The sequence below is a fragment of the Papio anubis genome, chromosome 5 (genome assembly GCF_008728515.1).
Source record: "Papio anubis isolate 15944 chromosome 5, Panubis1.0, whole genome shotgun sequence".
Taxonomy (NCBI): domain Eukaryota; kingdom Metazoa; phylum Chordata; class Mammalia; order Primates; family Cercopithecidae; genus Papio; species Papio anubis.
This window is the reverse complement of record NC_044980.1, coordinates 164,522,827-164,538,136: the sequence shown is the minus strand read 5'-3', so window position 1 is coordinate 164,538,136 and position 15,310 is coordinate 164,522,827. Positions and strand designations below refer to the sequence as shown.

Sequence of the window (15,310 nt, the reverse complement as noted above, 5' to 3'; positions counted from 1 at the left end):
CTTTGTAGTAAGTTTTGAAACCAGCTTTTCAAAGCTGTTTGAAGTCCAGTTTCATTCTTGTGTATCAGGATTATTTTGTCTGTTCTGAGTCCCTTGAGATTGCTAATGAATTTTATGGTTGATTTTGCTACTTATGCAAAAAACATCGTTGAGATTTTTGTAGGGATTGCATTAAATCTGTAGATAGTTTTGGGTGGTACGAACATCTTAATATTAAGTCTTGCAATCCATGAACACAAATTGTCTTTTCTATTCTTTGTGTCTGATTTTTTCTGCAGTAGTTTCTACTTTTCAGTTAGTCATATTTTCTAGAAATTTAAAGAGAAGAAATTAATGTATATGCAGACCCAAGTTTTCTTTCCTTTTGTCTGAAGAACTTTAACATTTCTTCTAGTGAAGGGTTGAAAACTAGATCAGAGTCCTGGAAGCCAAGTGAATGAAGTATATCAAGAAGATGGAAGTGCTCAACCTTGCTGAAAGGTGAAGAAATAGGAGGAATGAGAGTTGACCCTTAGATTTAATAACTTGTAATGTGAAGTCTTTTCTGATGAAAACAAATGATTATTAGTCAAGGAATTCGCAAAGGAAATTCTCTTCAGTCATCCACTTATTATGAAATACACATCCTTTTGGATCTCATGGATTTCTAAATTTGACCAAGAGGTAATTGTCAAAGTAGGCATGAAGGTTCATTGCAGTGTTGTGTTTGATAGTAAAAAATGTAATGTTTGTTACTACTTGTATTGAGTAAGGAAATTATGGGATGAAGTGAACTGTAGCCCTTAAAAATGAAAATGTAGAACTACAATGATGTGGAAAGATGTTCATGACACATGGAAAAATCAGTTACCGAAGAGCATGTTTTAAACAGTTTTCACTTACATATATGCAGTTTTCAGTCTGTGTACCAAAATGGTCCAGTGGTTATCCTTAGGTGGCAGTATTTTGGTTGATTTTTCCTTTTTAAAAAAACTTCATTTGTATATTTTCTTTTGTGATGTGCCTGTGCAAGTCTTTTGCTCATTTTAAAATTTAGTATGTGTGTGATTGTGATTTTTCCTTGATTTGAAGTGAGTTAAAAAAAATTCTATGTGTATTGCCACTCTTTTCTTGCTCTGTGGGTTGCCTTTTTTCTTTTACATCTAATTCCTTTGAAAGAATTAAGGTGTATTGTGTATTTTGCATGTCGCAAAACTAATCCACATATGTAGTCCAGTGATGCATCATCACCATAAATCAATTTTAAAACATTTTCAGTCTCTGAATGTTTTTAATGAACAGAAATTATTTTAATATACTCTGATTTATTACATTGTTCTTTGTGGTTAGCAGTTGTATATTGTTTAAAAAAGTTTTGCCTATTCCCAGGTCATGAAGATATCCTATGGCTTCTTCTAAAAGCTTTACTGCTTTGTCTTTTACACAGATCTTCAGGCTATCTAGAATGGATTTTTTTGGTGTTTCTTTGTATGCATGTGAGAGGGTAGGGCCCAAAATATGTTAAGAATATCTAGTTGATAGAGTCTTTTATTTAAAAGACCATTCTTTTGCCACTGCACTGAAATGTGCCACCTTGGTATTTAATCAGGTGAACTTATATGTGTGGATTTGTGTTTGAATGCTGTTTCGTTCCATTAATCAGTTTGTCCACCTTTATGTCTGTATAACACTGTTTTAGTTACAGTAGCTGTATAATAGATCTTGATGTCTTATAGTATAAATTTTCTAGCTTCATTTTTCCAGATTGACTTGGTTCTTCTTGGCCCTTGATATTTCCATATAAATTTTAAAATCAGCTCTATTTTAGGGCGGGGGGATGGGGGACACAGTTGGGGAGGACAAGCCTGCTGAGATTTTGATTGGTATTGTTTTGAATTAATCGTCTCTTAATCTTTAAGGTAAGCTTTTGGCAGGTTTAGTTTTATTTTCTCAGTTTTCATTAAAATATTACGATCTGTCAAGTGGTAGCTACTATTATATTTCATTGCTTTATAGTTTCTTAGGTAGGTTTTATGTTTGAATCTTGGATGAATCTGCTAAGTTACACATACAGAAAATGATTGTGATGTGATATTGTATTTCTCTGGCTTTGGCTGATATTATTGATAGATGCTTTCATGTTTCTTTTTAAATGATTTATAGTAGAAGCAAGAATAAAAGTATTTTTCCAGTTTTGTTATTTTTTCCCCCTTCTGAGCAGTGTTGTGTTGTAGGTGCTTTGCATAGGTTATTTTTATTCCTGCAACATAGGCAGTATTATCCCTATTTTATAAAAAGAGGGACCTGAACCCAAGAGAGTGGTCCAGTAACTTACCCTGAGTCACAGTTTGTAATTGGTAGGGCCTGGGATTTGCGTTGGGGATGGCTGGCTTAAGGGCCTCTTCTTTACACTTCAGCTGACTGACTTCCTCAGTGGTGCCATTCTTCATGACTAAGTATCTTTTGGCTGTTTTTCTGTTACTGCTTCTAAAGCACTTTCTTTTCTGGCTTCTTTAGTGAATGTAAAAAGCTTTGGTTTTAAAGCCATCTTCAAAGTGTGAAGCACAAGGAGCTTGTACGAGTACGCTCTGCCCTTGTCTGCTTTCTCTGGGAGACTCTAGCAGACTCGTATGTATCCTTCTTTTAGATCTTTTTAAGCACTCAGATAATAAATAAATTTTCTTCTTTTATATAGTTAGCTGAATACTTTGGGGGAGGTAAGTATGACTGCCCCTCTGAAAGTAGACTTTGTTTCTTACCACTTTTTGTGAGGACCAGAATGGCACTGCATGTTTTTCTTCGCTTCTATTTTGAATTCTTGTTCGTTGTAGACAGTTTTGGAAAATGTGGGAAAGGAGTAAGTAGAAACCAAATTACCACTTTTTCACTATGTTAAGTAATAGGAAGATTTTGGTAACTGTAGCTAATGCTTATCATCAGTAAATATTTATTATACTTCTGTACTTAGGTAGCATACTGGGAATTATTCTAAGTGCTAAGGATACAGACTGAATAAAACAACCAAATATCTCTGCCCTGTGGAGGTTAAATTTGACTAAAGGAGCCTCTGTTAGTCTGTTCTGACACTGCTATAAAGAAATACGTGAGACTGGGTAATTTCTAAGGAAAAGACGTTTAGACGTTTAACTGGCTCATGGTTCTGCAGGCTATATAGGAAGCATGGCGGTGTCTGCTTGGTTTCAGTTATGGCAGAAGGCGAAGGGGAAGTGAGCACTTCATGTGGCCAGAGCAGGAGGAATAGAGAGTGTGGTGAGGTGCTACTTTTAAGCAACCAGATCTCATGAGAACTCACTCACTTATGCCATGACAGCACCAAGGGGGATAGTGTTAAACCATGAGAAACCGCTCCCATGATTCAATCATCTCCCACCAGGCCTCACCTTCAACATTGGGGATTACAGTTTGACAAGAGGTTGGCGTGGGGACACAGATCCAAACTGTGTCAGAGCCCTGCTTGCGTGCCAGGATTATCTCTTAAAATTTTCTCACTCACTCTGCCAGGGAGGCCCTGTTTTCACCTTAGTTTTATGGATGAGGATGTAGGCACAGAGAGGTCAAGTGGAATGCAGCACTGCTGGGTCTTTCAGTAAGAGTTTGTTTCCCCAGACCACAGCATATATATCTGGGGTCTTGGTGTGAATCTTTTACTTACTTTTTAAAGTTTAACTTCAAAAATCACTTTTTCTTGCTCTTAAAAAGATATATGTGTACTTTAAGGAAAATTTAGGTAGGATAAGTAAGCAAAAATCAAATAAAAATTACAGAGATAATATTGTAAGCACATAGTTGCTTTTGTAAATAAATAATAAAATAAATTTTATTTGTAAAGATGAGATTGTACAGATATATTTTGATTTGCTTTTTTCCCACTTGAAATAGTTTAAACCTTTTCCCCGATCATTTTTCTTCTAAAATAGTGTTTCCCTGACTTTGGGCAGTTGAGTACAAGCCTCACAAATTTTGACATGTCTGCATACCATTTGTTATTTTCCGTTCTGACCATGTTGTAAAAATCTGCTTTTTAAGTAAATCAGAAGAGGGAACTGTAATCACTACTTGACTGGAAAATCAGTGGTGCTTACTGGCATATATTAGTGTAAAAGTAAATACCATTAAAAACCCCAACGTGGGCAACATACTGAGATCTTGTCTCCATAAAAGAAAAACAAAACATTTAGCCAGGCACAGTGCATGCACCTGTGGTCCCAGCTACTTGGGAGGCTAAGGCTGGAAGATTGCTTGAGCTCAGGAGACCGAGGCTGTAGTGAACCGTGATCGTGCCACTGCACTATAGCCTAAGTGACAAGACTTTGTCTCAAAAAAACAAAACAAAACGACAAACCAAAAACCCATATGACATTTTAGCCAGATATTGTTTTTTTGTTTGTTTTTTACAGAAAATTGAACAGTAAGCCCGCTCTTTTTGTTAAAAACAGGTAATGGCAGATATTAGAGAGATGTGAAAGTATCTTTTGATGAAATTAGAATTGAAAGCAAACTGAAAAGCTAGTAGCTTTTGCAGCATGGGATTTATTATACTCTACTAACCTTTACCAGGGTTTTCCAGGGGTTTTCAAAGTAAGAAATGAAATTTATATTTATACCTAGTGTGTGTGTGGTAATTTTTATGTATATGCATATATGCATGTGATACAGGATTTTTTCAGTGCTGCTTCGCCAGCTGGAGACCTTTGCAGCTGGCAGTGCACCTGCCCGGGCCTCGCTCTGCCCCGGGCTTGCTGTTGGAGGTACCCTGCCCACTTGGCAGGTGGGCTGCTCTTGGCGCCCTGGCGCTGATCCTGTGCTCAGTCTGTGCCGGGGCCAGGTGTGCTGCAACCTGCTTCTGCCTTGGGCACTGGCCTCTAGACAAGGGGGAATGTGGTGGCACTTGAAAATTTTGGAGACACCAGCAACTACGTGACCCCAAAGGAGGTATTACAGCATGTCACAACTCTGGCCCAGGGAGCGGCGAGGTCTGGGGCCCCAGAAGGGTTGTAGCTCTTCTCTCCTTCCTGCAGCACTACCAACCAGCGGGGGTGGGGGATGGGACATGTTTCAGCCCATTTGTGTTACAGCTTATTTAATCCTGTCGTCCTGCTCTGGCCTGTGGCTCCTGGGCTGGTCTGGCCCCGTGGCTGCTTCCTGTCATGCGGGGCTGCTGCCTGGCACCGGCAGAGGGCAGAGGGCTACAGTATTACGCGTTTTTCCTACCCATGTTCGGAAGATCCTGAGTTCTTGTCCCACATCCAAGAAGAATGAGGTTATGCTCACAATCGGAGGGTGAGCAGGGCGGAAAGTTTTATTGAGCGACGAAGCAGTTCTCAGCAGAGAGGGCACTCAAAATGGGCAGTCCACTACCCGAAGTCGGGTACTCCCCCAGTGTGGCTGAGTTCAGGGTTTTTAATAGTCACAGAATGGGAGAGGTGCGGGCGGTAGGTAGCATTGGAAAAGGCAACGTTTGATTAAAAAGCATTATCCAGAAACAACCAATTGGGAAAGAGCTGGCAAACAGGAATAGAAATTCTCACTCCGGGTCGTGGGCTTCATCCATAACCAGCAGCCTTGTCTTCAGGCTTCAGGCTGTTTTTAGCTTGAAGGTGGGGTTTTGGCCGGGTGCAGTGGCTCGTTCCTGTAATCCCAGCACTTTGGAGGCAGAGGAGGGCGGATCACGAGGTCAGGAGTTCAAGACCAGCCTGGCCAACATGGTGAAACTCCATCTGTACTAAAAATACAAAAATCAGTTGGGCATGGTGTGGTGGGCGTCTGTAATCCCAGCTACTCGGGAGGCTGAGGTAGGAATTGCTTGAACCCGGGAGGCAGAGGTTGCAGTGAGCCAAGATCACGCCACAACACTCCAGCCTGGGCTACGGAGCAAGGCTCTGTCTCAAAAAAAAAAAAAAAAAAAAAGGTAGGGTTTCACCACGGACCCGCCCCGTCTCCCTAGGATTTTGTCTGCCTCCTGCTGCTGTCACGTGTGTATGTGTTATGTCTATATATTCAGGAAAATTGCCGCCATTTTTAATTGTAAGATTGATTTAATTGTAAGATTGATTATAAATCGTAATTTAATTGTAACATCTGAAATAGAGATGTTAAAATGTGAAAAAAACATGTCTTAGAATTAATGAAGTAGAGGATATTATATGTGCTCTATTCTATTTCAGTTTTTTAAAAAATGCTGGTTATCTCTTAAGTTGATATTTTAAACTATAATGGATTGTAATCTCCAATTGGAAAAACATGGACTTAAAATTTAAAAATAAGAATCTTAATTTCTGCTTTACTTAAAAATCAGTAAAGATGAATTTTAAATGAAAATGTACAAAGTAAAATAAAACCTAGGTGTGGAAGAATATCTTTATGACGTTAGGAGAAAAAAGATTTCTTGAGTAAGATGACAGAAAGCATAAATAATAAAGGAAGCAATTGACAAATTAAACTTCTTTAAAATTTATTACTTCTGTTTATCAAAAGACACCATTAAGAGAATGAAAAGTTAAGCCACAGATTGGGAGAAGACCTTTGTAATAATATATTTGAGAAAGAGTTCATTCTAGAATATACATAGAATTTCTAGAAATCAGTAAGAAAAAGTCTAACTAAAAATTGGTTAAAAGCTTTGTTATCCAGTCTGGGTGTGGTGACTCAGCCTGTAATCCCAGCACTTTGGGAGGCTGAGGCGGGCAGATCATTTGAGGCCAGGAGTTCGGGACCAGCCTGGCTAACATGACAAAACTCCATTTCTACTAAAAATACAAAATTAGCCGGGCATGGTGGTGCATGCCTGTAGTCCCAGCTACTTGGGAGGCTGAGGCATGAGTATTGCTTGAACCATGGAGGTAGAGGTTGCAGTGAGCCGGGATTGTGCTGCTGCATTCCAGCCTGGGCAACAGAGTGAGACTCTGTCTCTCTGTCTCACACACACACGCGCACACACACACGCACATGCACACACACGATTGGTGATGACAAAAAGGAAGAAAAACATTCTTCTACATTCATTCTTTCAGATTTTTTTAGTATCCGTTCTTGTCATGTAATGTCAACAATGAAATACTTGTTAGAAATTTGAGTGGATAGATTAATTAGAAGAGACCTTACTGTGCTATAATAATATAACAGAAATTTCATATAACAGAAATTTCAACCAAACTCCCATTTAATAACAAATTCATACATAGCTGATTTAGAATTTATTAGTGGTTTACATTTTTATCAGTTGGCAGAAAGAAAATAACTGGTATATTCCTATATTTTAGCGTTTGTCCAGAGGGAGGAGATTTCCAGTCAAGCTGTTTGGTGATGATTGCGTTAATGTATATGCACATATGGCCTTCTTCCTTCTGAATTGCTATGTTTGTTTGAGAGATAGGAACTGCTATTTTAGACAAACTTTTTCAAAATGAATGCTTCTGGCTTTCTAGTGATTTTAATTCCCAGCAATGTGTTGGCAAGATTTAGGTTTTAGGGGCCCAGATATAGGTAACAAGAACAATGAAAAGGTATTTGGTTTGCCTTTGCCAGTCATTGTTCTATGTATTTATCTTTGGAATTTACAGTGAGTAGTAATTGGCGGAATATGTTTAGATTTTTCTACTTGGTGTAATCTTAAATATGTAATAATCTCTTCCTGATTTCTAACTATATTTGGGATTTTTTTTCTGTGACCTATATCAGTTTTTACAAAAAGGTCCATGGAAAATTGAGAATAATATGTAATCTCTTACTGGATAGAAAGTTTGAGATATATCTAGTAAATCAAGCCCGTCCCTCCTTCCCTCCCTCCCTCCCTTGTTTGTTTGTTTCTTTCTTTTTGGTCTCCTTCATCTGTCAAAGCTGGAAAGGTATTTAAAAAATAAAATTTCCAACTTTTCTCCTTTATGTACTGTTGCTTGGTGTGGTGACTTACCTGTAATCCCGGTGACTTGGGAAGCTGAGACAGGAGGATCACTTGAGCCTGGGAGTTTGAGATCAGCTTGGGCAACATAGCAAGACCGTGTCTCTAAAAAATTTTAAAAAATTAGTTGGGTGTTGTGGTGTGAGCCTGTAGTCCTAGCTACTCAGGAGGCTGAGTTGTGAGGATTGCTTGAGCCCGGGAGTTCGAGATTGTAGTGAGCTATGATCATGCCTCTGTACTTCAGCCTGGGTAACAAAATGGAACCCTGACTCTTAAGACGCACTCTTCTTTTTGAATTTTGCTTTTCAGAGATTTAAAACGTAAATATTGCTCTCCTTGCAATAAAAACCCTTGCTGTCCTTTTAATTTGAATTTTTTTTGCTATGTTTTTGCTCATTTCTTTTAGCCTTTTTTGTACGAATTTGTTATTATGCTTACCTTTGTGTGTAGGGGGTCTCCTCAATTCAGCTTTGTTTTATTAAAACATTCTGGTTGCAGTCTATTAAATTGATTTCATGGGCCAAAACCAGCAGTTGGAAAACACCTAAGATACATTTTTTTTCTGTGTGGGAAAGTACATTGATTTCTGAGTAGAACAGGCTTAGGTCTGAATCCTGTGTCTCTCATTTACTAGCTATATGACTCTTAACTGTTAGTTACTTAATGCAGAATTTGCAGCATTTTTAAAGCAGGAAATTGATTCCTCATATAATTCTCAAAGTACGGAATTTTCCAGTTGAAATATATTCTGTGTGTGTTCATGGCCCCTACTGGCAAACATATATCACTGCTAAGAGCCTGTTGTACCTATACACAAACTAAATGAAAATGAAGGCTAGGTCATTGGAACCAGCCTACCACTTCCATTGATTGGTATGCAAGAGAGAAAGGGGAATGTGCAGAAGAGATTCTAGAATTATTGAAATGCTATGAAGAAAAAATGAATTCTAGGTGGTAGCTGAGATTCCATAGCAAATGCAGTATTGCTGTACTAAATTACCCAGTTGATGAAAACATCTTGACAAGTTTTCAAGTCACAATATTGTGTGATTTTTTTGTTTGTTTGTTTTGGAATGATGATGCAGTGGGGTACATTCTCAGGTTTTGTTTGGTTTTATATAGAATTCAGTTTCAGATATGTAATTTACATCTGGGCTACCTAGAATGCATTCGTTTGACAGAGTGAAGACTTTTTGCATTGGGGTTGCCATGTTCGTGAAAATGCACAGATAAAAAGGAAAGTTACTTTTGCTAACCTGTTTATCATATTAAAAAAACACACCATATATATTTTCAGTTATTTTTTATTTTGTTTATTATTATTATTGCTTTTTCATAGAGATGAAGTTTGCTCTGTTGCCTGGGCTGGAGTGCATTGGCATGATCTTAGCTTATTGAAGCCTCAGACTTCTGAGATCCTCTCACCTTAGCCTCCTGAGTAGTTAGGAGGCTTGGCAGTACCTGGAGACATGGGGTGGGGACTGACTTCCCATCTGTCTTCCACTTAACTCCTCATTCCTTTCCATGCTCCACCTTTCATGTTTCCAGCCATTCGTTGTCCTTACCACTCTTAGAACCCAGACATTGTGGCCTTGCAAGACGGCTTTGTAACTACCAAACTCAGGGGATGCTGTACTGAGTCACTGCTCCCCCTTTCTTTATTCCCCTGAGGAAACCTGCTCGCTTTAGTAACCCTTAGGTCCCTTCAAGATAGCAGTAAAAAGATTACATGGAGAGACCTTTATAAATAGTACCTTTGTTTCCTTGTTCTTCATCCCATTCAGGATTACTTATTGCTTTCACCAAACCAGTCCTGTTTTGGACTCTTGGACACACTGAGTTCCTCTCTACCTCATGGTTGATTTTTTAGATAGAGCCCCACCCTCCTGTCCCTCTCCCTCATTGTGGACCTTGGTGCTATGGGGTTTATAAGATTTTACTGAGAAAGCCAAGTTTTCCCCATAGGCAGCCATCTGGAGCCATCCTGTCAAAATCTCTGAAATTAGAAAAGCATAAGAAGATAACACAGGGGAAAAGTAGCATCTTCAAATCGGAGAGTGAAGTAATGTTTTTTGGAATACCTATTATGCATTAAGCATTGTGTAGGGTAGTCTCCATCCCCACAACAACTCTGTGTGTTTGTATTTGTTCCCAGGGTAAAAGATCTTGCTCAAGCTCACACACACACATTGAGTGAGTGACCAAATCAGGAATCCAACTTCTCTTTGACTTCAAAGCCTTTGACTTTCCTACTCTGTCATACTGCATCCCTGCTCAGAGCCAGTTTTGTGACCTGTAGAGCGGCTAGTGTTCAGTGGTGATTCTTATGTCATTACCTACATTGGTATTTTCAAATGGATTGTTTGGAAATACTGTATAAATAGTACAAACATTTTAGGACTTGAAGAACATAAAGGAAAAATAGGGAAATTTTGAGACAGGCTTATTCCCTAAAGACAGCAAACAGGATCTCGTAAACACTGATAACTTAAATAGATCTGTAATAACCTTTTGAATAATACTATGAGACAAATGTTGTTTAAATTTTATACCCCAATATTATAATTTTAGGTTTTGGAAGGAATCTTAGAGAGACTGCTATCCATAAATGAGTTGTCTTTTCAGAGCACAACTAGCCCACTTCCCCTTCTCATTAAGTTTCCATTTAGCCATTAGGTGGGAGCTTCAAAAGGGAAAATCCAATCATGTATAATCTCTAGTTAATGGGCATCTATTGAGCGACTGGGTCACCAGAAAGAATAATTACACAGTACCTCTTTGTGCAGTAAACACAAAAATCAAAAGCTAATGCATTCCCAAGGCAAGCCAGATTGTTACTGGCTAACAGCATCCTCCTCTTCAGGGAGAAGGTTGGGGCACCCACCGTGCTTGCTAGGGGAGATTGCAAAGCCATTCCAGAAAAACAAGGCTATCAGGGGAGGAAGGACGAAGGCAGGGGGGCTTCCAAGGCTTTGCTACTTCTAATTGCGGATTCCCTGGGGTGCATTACTGAATAGCAGACCTTCTAGTAAATGTTTTGTGCAATCATCGGAAACTTCATGGGTCTTTGGAATTTCTTGCCACAAGTGCAAAAACAGTGATGACTGAGGTTGAGCTTCACCCTCACTCCCACAATTTAGCCTTTTTTCTAAGCACACCCAACCTTTGTAAATAATGACTTTATGCTTGCTTTTGTCTAACCACTAACTTGATTGATTTATGAAAGATGAGCACATCTCCCTTGACCCAAAATGGCATGTGTTAGCCACAGAGCCAAATAGTTCTTGGGTTTGTATTGGTACACTCTAGCTTGGGTTTGCAAAATTATTTCTTGTAGTTATTTAGGATTTGCAAAACTTGGTATAATTCAAATAACCTGTTTTTCCCCCCTTAGAACACTTCAGTTATGGAAGATCAAAATGAAGATGAGTCCCCAAAGAAAAATACTCTTTGGCAGGTAGGAATGACGGCGCACAGATTAGACAGCAACTGACTTACTATAGATAGGATGCTCCCTCAGTTAATGTCCTCAGTGGAATCAAGAGCCAAGCATTTTTGTTTTCTTTTGTGCAGTTTTGCTAGTTTCAGAATCCACCCTAATTTATCTTCCTTCCATAGGGAATTGTCATTACAAATATGCTAAATAATTTTGGAGTTTCCACAAAGATCTGAAGTGGCTGTAGCCTAAAATGTTCTGTCTGTGGCCTCTGCCTAAGCCAAAGATGGATAGTGATGGCATCCTTTGTCACCAGAATTGCACCATGCCACACGCCAGTATATACATGGATGGCCTTTTCTCCTCTTGCTCTCAACCTTTAGTCTTCTCTCCCATTTCCATTGGTTTGCCTTTTCCTTTTAAGCTCATCTCCTTCTCCCTTGGCTCTGTTTTAAGGTTTGCCAGTTTTCTTCCCAATTCCCCAGGTTGTGTGTGTGTGTGTGTGTGTGTGTGTGTGTGTGTGTGTGTTGTGTGTGGTTGGGGGTTTGGGGAGCAAGCAGAGTTTCATGATTTGGTGTTTTATCAACCATGCTGGTACACATGGCTTTCCCCTTCATGAAGACAGGATTTAAAAGCAAAACAAATCTAAATCAGAAGAGACTAATATAAAAATGAATTCTCTGGGTTCATTTGATTTGAAACTAAAAAGATAGATTAGTTAGCAGGAACAAAGTGCACCCAACACATTTAAGAGGAAATGAAGCAAAGAAAAACAACACTAGGAAGAGCTTGCTGGGCTGAGCACGTGGTTGGAAATAGCATATTGAAAATGTGCTATAGAATAGTGCACATACCATTATTTTCTTCTTACATTGTGTACAGACTGAGTTTTGTACCCTCCTTCACGTTTATTATTTTGCAGCGGATGCTCTTCATTTACTATGATTTTTCAATTGGCAGTGGTTCTTCACACTTTAGCTTTAGTTTTTCTTTCATCTATCTTCCAGTCAACTAGTTAATAATTATACAAACACTCTAGGGAGGCTAGATGATTAGGAACTTGTCTGTAAATAAAATAACACTTTTGCTTATCAAATGAATTAATGGCTGTGAAAGTACTTTGTAAATTATAAAGCCGTACACAAGTGTAAGTTGTTATCATTATATTTAACCTGTTATGAATCATTGTTTTGGCAAGTTATTTGGAATAAAATATAGAAATAAAGGGGGAAGGTAAACACACGCAGTTTTCTTTCTTAAGGCACTTTTGAGATTTTGATGTATACCATTTACGCTGTCATGGTATGTTCTCCTTGTCATGAATTACTGTGATCATAATGTTTTGTAAAATCCTGGATCTTGCCTTTTGTTTCTTAATATTATTTCATAAGCATGTTCTGTTGTTATAAAAATATTACCCCCCCCTTTTTTTTTTTTCCTGATGGTGTCTTGCTCTACACCCCAGGCTGGAGTGCAGTGGCATGATCTCAGCTCACTACACCCTCCGCCTCCCAGGTTCAAGCATTTCTCCTGCCTCAGCCTCCTGAGTAGCTGGGGTTACAGGCGTCTGCCACCACGCCTGGCTAATTCTTTTTGTATTTTTAGTAGAGACAGGATTTCACCATGTTGGCCAGGCTCGTCTTGAACTCCTGGCCTTAAAGTGATCCAGCTAACTTGGCCTCCCAAAGTGCTGGGATTACAGACGTGAGCCATACCTGGCCAAAATCTTACTTTATATGCTGATTTTAGTGGCTTACATTATAGCTCTTAATGGTGATGTGTTAGAATTTGTTTTAAACAGTTGCTTGTAATTGGGCAGTTATTTCTAACTTTTCTTTATTATATTGTGGACATCCTTATGCTTAAAGCAACTTAGATGCCCCTTATTCTTGCCAATATTCATCACAGCAAAGACTTTTCATCTCTGTTTTGAACTCTTTATTTTTTGGATCTGTTGAGACACAAATGTCTTAGTATAAGCAAAGTTTCAAAATCCTTGTTCAATGCTTCCCCCTAGTGGTATCTGGTGTCAGTGAGCTTTTCCTCACCCAAGATACAAAGGAAGAAACATTCTTAGACAATGGGGCCGTAAGATAAACTGAGTGGAAGATAGATGCCTTTCCATCTTATACCTCTAAATATGGACATGAGAATTTCAGACATGAAATTTATAAGATTTTTTGTCAAGGAAGACTGAAGACTCCTTTGGATATTTACAAAGGATGTCTTCTCTGGAATGGGTTTAGTCCACTTTAAGTTAGGGGACATACTGATAGGAAAAGCTCTTGGTTCATTCCATGTAAGACTCCTGAGATAAGTTCCTAATGGAATTAATAGGTGTTTGTAATTCAGCTCTTCAGTTCTTAGAATTATCTTTTGTGTTATTTTTTCTGGTATTATGTATGAGGAGGCTATCAGAGGAGTGATCGACAAATGATTTGACAAATGTTTGACAAAAGTATTGAGGTTATTTTGTTTAGACAGGGAGGTTACTGCGCCTCATAGTAGTTGTGGTTTGAGTCTAGTAATTGAGATTATTTTTAATGTTACTGTCCAGATGCAGTGTATGTAGTTTCAGTTTTAAAACATATACTGATTCTATGTAAGGACTTGTAGGAAGATTGGATGAGAAATGCATTGTTAGTATAAGAGTCTGTGAGTTGTCCATAAACCACCTATGTAAGATGTAGAATTTTTCAGGTACACGTGGTTTATTTACCTTGGGTCACTTTCTTGGAAGGTAATCTAAAGAAGGATGGGAAAGTCTAAAATGTTTTGCCAGATTAGTAGCCCTGGCAAAACCGTATGGAAGAGATTGAAACTGTTGGGTAAAATGAAGCTTTTTGGATTGAATTGCTTTCAGGTTTCAACACAGCACAGCTTGTCTTTGTTATATAGACCTGTGGTTCTCAACATGTGGTCCCTAAAGTGTAGTCTCTGGACCAGTGGCATCAGCATTGCTGGGAAACTTGTTAGAAATACAAATTCTTGGGCTCCACTCCAGACCTCTAGGGTGGGACCCAGCGGTCTGTGTGTTTAACAACCCCTCTTGTTATTCTGATGCTAGTTCAAGTTTGAGAACCATTAGCATAGATGTGTGTAGCATTAACTTTCAACTTTGAGGAAGTAAAACAAACTGTTAATAATCAGTTGCCACTTTGCCAAGTTGAGCAGTTTCTCTACGATGGTTATCTCCAGCAACAGTTATCTTTGGAGACGATAATTCCTATATATCCTGTGTATAGAGAGATACCCAGTATATATCTTTGGAGCATCATTTTGTAATAAGCGTTCGAAAATGATGATTTAAGGTGCCTTTTAGAAATAGCTATCACTTTGGCATTTCCTGTAGTGACTAATTTGAGGACACAGACCCTGAATACATTTTAAATTCCTGAATGAATTAATGATGGAATGAGTTTGGCTTTAGGGTAAAAGTGTCATTTTAAGATTAAATACACAGGGTGAAAAATATTTCCATGAAATATTAATTAGGTTTCTTTCCTTGTTAAACTAATTATTTTTTTGTTTTTCTAAAATAGATAAGTAATGGAACATCATCTGTGATCGTCTCCAGAAAGAGGCCATCAGAAGGAAACTATCAAAAAGAAAAAGACTTGTGTATTAAATATTTTGACCAGTGGTCTGAATCAGATCAAGTGGAATTTGTGGAACATCTTATTTCACGAATGTGTCATTATCAGCATGGACATATTAACTCTTACCTGAAGCCCATGTTGCAGCGGGACTTTATTACCGCTTTACCAGGTAACTGTACTTGTCTTTTCAAAAGCTGAGCGATCGAAGAATGCCCGGCCCAAGGATCTAGGTGGATATTTATGAAATGATTGAATGAGTACTGTGTGAGGCAGCATTTCTTTGGGACACATACTTTAATATATGGAACTTGAGGAATTATAATTTAGTATCTATCTAGGAAATATAGGCAGTATCTTTAACAGTGTTCATTATTGGCC

At 38.5% G+C, this 15,310-nt stretch overlaps 1 protein-coding gene across 6 annotated transcripts in view; it reads left to right on the top strand.

Annotated features, from left to right (window-relative positions):
* The window catches only part of FBXW11 (F-box and WD repeat domain containing 11), a 140,702-nt gene that overhangs the window by 78,243 nt on the left and 47,149 nt on the right, over positions 1 to 15,310 (top strand). For 4 of the 6 annotated variants that reach the window (XM_021939952.1, XM_009209569.4, XM_021939951.2 and 1 more), the window contains 2 exons: positions 11,292 to 11,354; positions 14,876 to 15,101. In XM_021939952.1, the coding sequence (XP_021795644.1) occupies positions 11,292 to 11,354; positions 14,876 to 15,101 (289 nt within the window). The remainder of the gene's footprint in view (positions 1 to 11,291; positions 11,355 to 14,875; positions 15,102 to 15,310) is intronic. The other 2 variants (XM_021939955.1, XM_021939950.1) reach the window with 1 other exon arrangement.